The following is a 6,880-nucleotide window of genomic DNA, read 5'->3' on the forward strand; positions in this document are numbered from 1 at the left end:
GTGGCCGGGTGCAATGGCTCACGCCTGTAATAGCATTTTGGGAGGCCGAGGCAGGCGGATCACCTGAGGTCGGGAGTTTGAGATCAGCCTGACCAACATGGTGAAACCCTGCCTCTACTAAAAATACAAAAATTAGCCAGGTGTGGTGGCACGCAACTGTAATCCCAGCTACTAGGGAGGCTGAGGCAGGAGAATCGCTTGAACCTGGGAGGTGGAGGTTGCAGTGAGCCAAGATCACACCTTTGCACTCCAGCCTGGGCAACAGAGCAAGACTCCATCTCAAAAAAAAAAAGGTATTTACACATGTAGTGGATGTTCATAAGGAAATGTAGACAGATGGGCTCTGTTTAGCCTGTCTGGGGTTTTATGCATAACTTATGCATAGGAATTCATGCAAATGTCAACACTCTGACAATAAAAATTCATGCAAATGTCAACACTCTGACAATAACTGTGCTTCTCTTCTCTTCCTCCTTAACCCCTCACCCTCAGCAAGCTCCCCTCACACTAATGGCTGGCGCTGACTCATAACAAAGCGTTCCAATAGTAAGAGTGGGTCTGAGTAAAATGAAACTGTTGAATGCAAAACTGAAATACCAAGAAAAAGTTTATTTTAATCTTTTTTTGACCCCAAATTATCTGCTTGGCAATTCAGATGTAGCAGACATATGCTATAAGGGTTTTTCCCTTCCTTATTTATTTTCGGACAGGGTCTTATTCTGTCATCCAGACTGGAGTGCAGTTGTGTGATCATAGCTCACTGCATCCTCAAACTCCTCGGCTCAGGAGATTCTCCTACTTCAGCCTCCTGAGTAGCTAGAACCACAGGTATGTGCAACCTCACTGGGTTAATTTTCAAAATTGTTGTAGAGATGGGGCCAGGCGTGGTGGCTCACGCCTGTAATTCCAGCACTTTGGGAGTCCAAGGTGGGTGGACCACCTGAGGTCAGCAGGTCGAGACCAACCTGTCCAACATGGTGAAACCCTGTCTCTACAAAAATACAAAAAAATTAACTGGGCGTGGTGGTGGGGCACCTCTAACCCCAGCTACTTGGGAGGTTGAGGCAGGAGAATCGCTTGAACCTGGCAGGCAGAGGTTGCAGTGAGCCGGGATCTTGCCATGCACTCTAGCCTGGGCGACAAGAGCAAAACACTGTCTCAAAAAAAAAAAAAAAAAATTTAGAGATGGGGTCTTGCTGTATTGCCCAGGCTGATCTCAAACTCCTGGGTTCAAGGGATCCTCCCTTGGCAGATGTTTCGGATATCTGGGTTTTTTTTTTAGTTCTATTTTTATTTTTATTTATTTTTAGTTTTTATTTATTTTTATTTATTTATTTACTTTGAGATGGAGTTTTGGTCTTGTTACCCAGGTTGGAGTGCAATGGCACGATCTCGACTAACCATAACCTCTGCCTGCTGGGATCAAGCAATTCTCCGGCCTCAGCTTCCTGAGTAGCTGGGATTATTACAAGCATGTGCCACCACGCCCAGCTAATTTTTTATTTTTAGTAGAAATGGGATTTCTCCATGTTGGTCAGGCTAGTCTCGAACTCCTGACCTCAGGTGATCCGCCCACCTCGGGCTCCCAAAGTGCTGGGATTACAGGCGTGAGCCACTGCACCCAGCCCTAATTTTTATTTTTTGTAGAGATAGGGTCTCACTATGTTGGCCAAGCTGGTCTCGAACTCCTGGACTCAAGTAATCCTCCTGCCTGGCCTCCCAAAGTGCTGGAATTACAGGCATGAGCCACTGTGCCTAGCTAAGGATGAATATTTGGAAGCACATTCATTCTTTTTTTGGAGACAGAGTCTCGTTCTGTCACCCAGGCTGGAGTGCAGTGGTGAGATCTCAGCTCACTGCAACCTCTGCCTCTGAGGTTCAAGCAATTCTCTTGCCTCAGCCTCCCGACTACAGGCATGCACCACCATGCCCGGCTAATTTTTTTGTATTTCTTTTTTTTTTTTTTTGTTGAGATGGAGTCTCGCTCTATCACCCAAGCTGGAGTGCAGTGGCCGGATCTCAGCTCACTGCAAGCTCCGCCTCCCGGGTTCACGCCATTCTCCTGCCTCAGCCTCCCGAGTAGCTGGGACTACAGGCCCCCGCCACCACGCCCGGCTAGTTTTGTATTTTTTTTAGTAGAGACGGGGTTTTACCGTGTTAGCCAGGATGGTCTCGATCTCCTGACCTCGTGATCCGCCTGTCTCGGCCTCCCAAAGTGCTGGGATTACAGGCTTGAGCCACCGCGCCCAGCCAATTTTTTTGTATTTCTAGTAGAGACAAGGTTTCACCATGTTGGCTGGTCTCGAACTCCTGACCTCAAGTGATCTGCCCACCTCAGCCTCCCAAAATGCTGAGATTACAGGTGTGAGCCACCACACCTGGCCTGAGGTACATTTGTTCTTAAAGTGTTAAGTTATGCTATACTTATGTCTATTTCCTGTGGCCCAGTATGATCCCTTCCTAGTTCTAGCACAAATTTTAATCTCCTGGTGTCAGGAGACATTTAATATTTTCCAGAGGTTTGCAGGCTTTTTCTATAAAGGCCAGATGGTAAAATATTGTTGGCTTTGTAAGCCTAATGATCTCTGTCATGACAACTTAACTCTGCCACCGGTACTGGCAAGCAGCCACAGACAACATGTAAATGAACAGAGTGAGGCTGCATTCCAGTAAGACTTCATTTCTGGACACTGAAATCTAAATTTCATAAAATTTTCATGTATCACAAAATATCATCCTTGTATTGATTTTTTTGAACCAGTTAAAAATGTAAAAAACATTTCATGGGTCATACACAGGCAGTGGGCCAATTTGGCCCATGGCCAAGGTTTACTGAGTCCTAAAGGATTCAAAACACAGGTTGAGGCCAGGCGTGGTGGCTCACGCCTGTAATCCCAGCACTTTGGAAAGCCAAGGCAGGTGGATCACCTGAGGTCAAGAGTTCGATACCAGCCAGGAGTTTGAGACCAGCCTGACCAACATGGTGAAATCCCATCTCAGCCGGGCACAGTGGCTCACGCCTGTAATTCCAGCACTTTGGGAGGCCGAGGTGGGCGGATCACCTGAGGTCAGGAGTTTGAGACTCGTGTGACCAACATGGTGAAACCCCATCTCTATTAAAAATACAAAAATTAACTGAGTGTGCTGGTGCACGCCTGTAATCCTAGCTACTTGGGAGGCTGAGGCAGGAGAATCCCTTGAACCTGGGAGGAGGAGGTTGCAGTGAGCCGACATTACGCCATTCCATACCAGCCTGGGCAACAAGAGCAAAACTCTGTCTCAAAAAAAAAAAAAAGGAACCCCATATCTACTGAAATGCAAAAAAAAAAAAAAAAAAAAAAAATTAGCCAGGTATGGTGGCACATGCCTATAATCTCAGCTACTCAAGAGGTTGAGGCAGGAGAATCACTTGAACCCAGGAGGCAGAGACTGCAGGGAGGTGAGATTGGGCCACTGCCATTGCACTCCAGCCTGGGCCACAAGAGTGACAACTCCGGCTCAAACGAAAACCAAAACCCAAATCAAAACAAACAAACAAAAAAAACTGCACAGGTTGAGCAACCCAAATCAAAAAATCACAAATCTGAAGTGTTTCAAAACCCAAACTTTTAGACTCAACATGATGCTCAAAGGAAATGCTCATTGGAGCTTTGTGGATTGCAGATTTTTCAAATTAGCGATGCTCAACTGGTAAGGATAATGCAAATAATCCAAAATCCCCCCCAAAATTCCAAAATCCAAAACACTTCTGCTCCCAAACATTTCAGATAAGGTATCCTTACCCTGCATGAGGGCAAGATTTATGGTGAATAAATAACTTCTTCAGGAACACAACAGACTGGTACCGTTGCCTTTTTGTATTAATTAGGTTTAATAGTGCTATAAACCTTGGATCCGATATACTCAATACTACTACCTTAACTACATGAGCCAAGTCTTAATCTAAAGATCCTGTGAAGTGGGAGGGTTTTCAAAGTCTCTAGAAGTGGTTGTGTTGTACCACCAAAACTCACCAAACATAATATAGTACTGCGATTTTCCATTCAGGTTCTTCTGGTCAACATCTGCAGGAAAGACCTTAATGTAGCCCCCTCCACAGTCCATCTTCTGCTCATGTTTTACTGTGTACTGAATGACCAGAGTTTTCCCTTTATTGCTGAATGGTTTGAAGCGTGCAGAGATGGCATAGAATCGGCCATTCTGAGTGGTCTGCAGACCTTTGAACAAAAAATACTCATGAAGGTTTGGGAATGACGCTGTGCTCAGTAATGCAGAAAGTTAAATGGATGTCCTTCCCTTACTACCAACCATAAATGTCCTAACCATTTACAGTGATCCACAGTGCCAACAGAGCATTATATAATAATGAATAATGAGTATACCACTAGCAGGCACTGTTTCCATACAATTTTTTTTTTTTTTTAGATGGAGTCTCACTGTGTCACCCAGGCTGGAGTGCAATGGTATGATCTTAGCTCACTGCAACCTATGCTTCCCGGGTTGAAGTGATTCTCCTGCCTCAGCCTCCTGAGTAGTTGGGATTACAGGCATCTGCCACCACATCTGGCTAATTTTTGTATTTCTAGTAGAGACGGGGTTTCACCATGTTGGTCAGGCTGGTCTCGAACTCCTGACCCAAAGTGCTGGAATTACAGGCGTGAGCCACCGTGCCCGGCCCATACAACTTTTATTTCACACACCTGGAAGTTTTTGTTCTTAATATACTACTGTTATTTATTTATTTATTTATTTATTTATTTATTTATTTATTTCTTGAGACAGAGTCTCGCTCTGTCACCCAGGCTGAAGTGCAGTGGCACAATCTCAGCTCACTACAAGTTCTGCCTCCTGGGTTCAAGTCATTCTCCTGGTTCAGCCTCCCGAGTAGCTGGGATTACAGGTGCCCGCCACCATGCCCGGCTAATTTCTTGTATTTTTAGTAGAGATGGGGTTTCACCATGTTAGTCAGGATGGTCTCAATCTCCTGACCTCGTGATCCACCCACCTTGCCCTCCCAAAGTGCTGGGATTACAGGTGTGAGCCACCACGCCTGGCTATTTATTTTTTAGATGGAGTCTCATTCTGTCACCCAGGCTGGAGTGCAGTGGCGCAATCTCAGCTTACTGCAACCTTTGCCTCCTGGGTTTAAGAGATTCTCCTGCCTCAGCCTCCCAAGTAGCTGCTGAGATTACAGGCGCCTGCCACCATGCCCAGCTAATTTTTGTATTTTGAGTAGAGAGAGGGTTTCACCATGTTGGTCAGGCTGGTCTCGAACTCCTAACCTCAGGTGATCTACCTGCCTCGGCCTCCCAAAGTGCTGGGATTACAGGCATGCGCCACTGCACCTGGCCATACTGTTACACTTTAAGTTACAAAAATACTTCAACTCTAAATGTCAAATCTAATTATGAATCTAATTATGAATAACATGGGTTAATTTAGCTTCTGTTCATCTTCCTAGGGTTGGGATGATTCAATGAAACCTGCGTAGCAAATGAATAAAAAAATAGACTGTTAAATGTTTCCTGAATTCTCATTCTGAAACAGCTACTGGACTGACAGAACAGGTGGTGATGAGAATGCGTCCCATGGTGCGCTGATTTGTAATGTAACGCTTCATAGCACTGGGTGAGCTGCCCTGTATGTGTCAACTGTGTCACTCTTTCATGAAGACAACATCCTGTCATTCATATTTGTTTATGTGTTCACTTCAAAACCAACCCTTCCTTTCCTGGTAGCCCCTAGGCACAGTCTCAAATCTCGTTCTTTTATGAGAGTATGTCTGACAAACCTGAAGGTGGAGGCATTCTTTTTTTTTTATTATTCTTTTTTTGAGATGGGGTTTTGCTCTTGTCGCCCAGGCTGGAGTCCAGTGGCGCGACCTTGCTCACTCCGACTCCTGGGCTCAAGCGATTCTCCTGCCTTAACCTCCTGAGTAGCTGGGACTACAGGCATGCGACACCACACCTGGCTAATTTTTGTATTTTTAGTAGAGACAGGGTTTCACCATGTTGCCCAGGCTGGTCTTGAACTCTTGGCCTCAAATGATCCACTCACCTTGACCTCCCTGAGTGCTAAGATTACAGGCGTGAGTCACCGCGCCCAGCCTAAACTTTCACATATGTGAAAGCAAATACAATTTAAAAGCCTTGAGAGGCCAGGTATGGTGGGTCACATCTGTAATCTCAGCACTTTGGGAGGCTGAGCCAGGTATATCACTTGAGGTCAGAAGTTTGAGACCAGCCTCGCCAATATGGGAAAACCCCATTTCTACTAAAAATACAAAATTAGCCAGGCGCAGTGGCGCGTGCCTGTGGTCCCAGCTACTCGGGAAGCTGAGGCAGCCGAATCGTTTAAACCTGGGAGGTGGAGGAGCCCATATTGCCCCACTGCACCCCAGCCTGGGTGGCAGGGCGAGACTCCATTTAAAAAAATAGATAAAATAGGTTGGACATGGTGGCTCATGCCCCTAATCCCAACACTTTGGGAGGCCGAGACAGGTTGATCACCTGAGGTCAGGAGTTGGAGACCAGCCTGACCAAAATGGAGAAATCCTGTCTCTACTAAAAATACAAAATTAGGCCGGGCACGGTGGCTCATGCCTGTAATCCCAGCACTTTGGGAAGCCGAGGCAGGCAGATCACAAGGTCAGGAGATCAAGACGATCCTGGCTAACGTGGTGAAACTCCACCTCTACTAAAAAAAAAAATACAAAAAATTAGCCAGGTGTGGTGGTGGGCACCTGTAGTCCCAGCTGCTCAGGGAGGCTGAGTCAGGAGAATGGCGTGAATCTGGGAGGCGGAGCCGAGCTGAAATTGGGCCATTGCACTCCAGCCTGGGTGACAGAGCGAGACTCGGTCTCAAAAAAAAAAAAAAAAAA

The 6,880-nt window shown here is 46.0% G+C and overlaps 1 protein-coding gene across 1 annotated transcript in view; it reads right to left on the bottom strand.

Annotated features, from left to right (window-relative positions):
- The window catches only part of CALR3 (calreticulin 3), a 20,368-nt gene that overhangs the window by 9,994 nt on the left and 3,494 nt on the right, over positions 1 to 6,880 (bottom strand). Inside the window, exon 3 of the mRNA XM_011925893.1 lies at positions 4,014 to 4,217. Coding sequence (XP_011781283.1) covers positions 4,014 to 4,217 — 204 coding nt within the window. The remainder of the gene's footprint in view (positions 1 to 4,013; positions 4,218 to 6,880) is intronic.

This window comes from Colobus angolensis, unplaced genomic scaffold (assembly GCF_000951035.1).
Source record: "Colobus angolensis palliatus isolate OR3802 unplaced genomic scaffold, Cang.pa_1.0 Scaffold66, whole genome shotgun sequence".
Classification (NCBI taxonomy): domain Eukaryota; kingdom Metazoa; phylum Chordata; class Mammalia; order Primates; family Cercopithecidae; genus Colobus; species Colobus angolensis.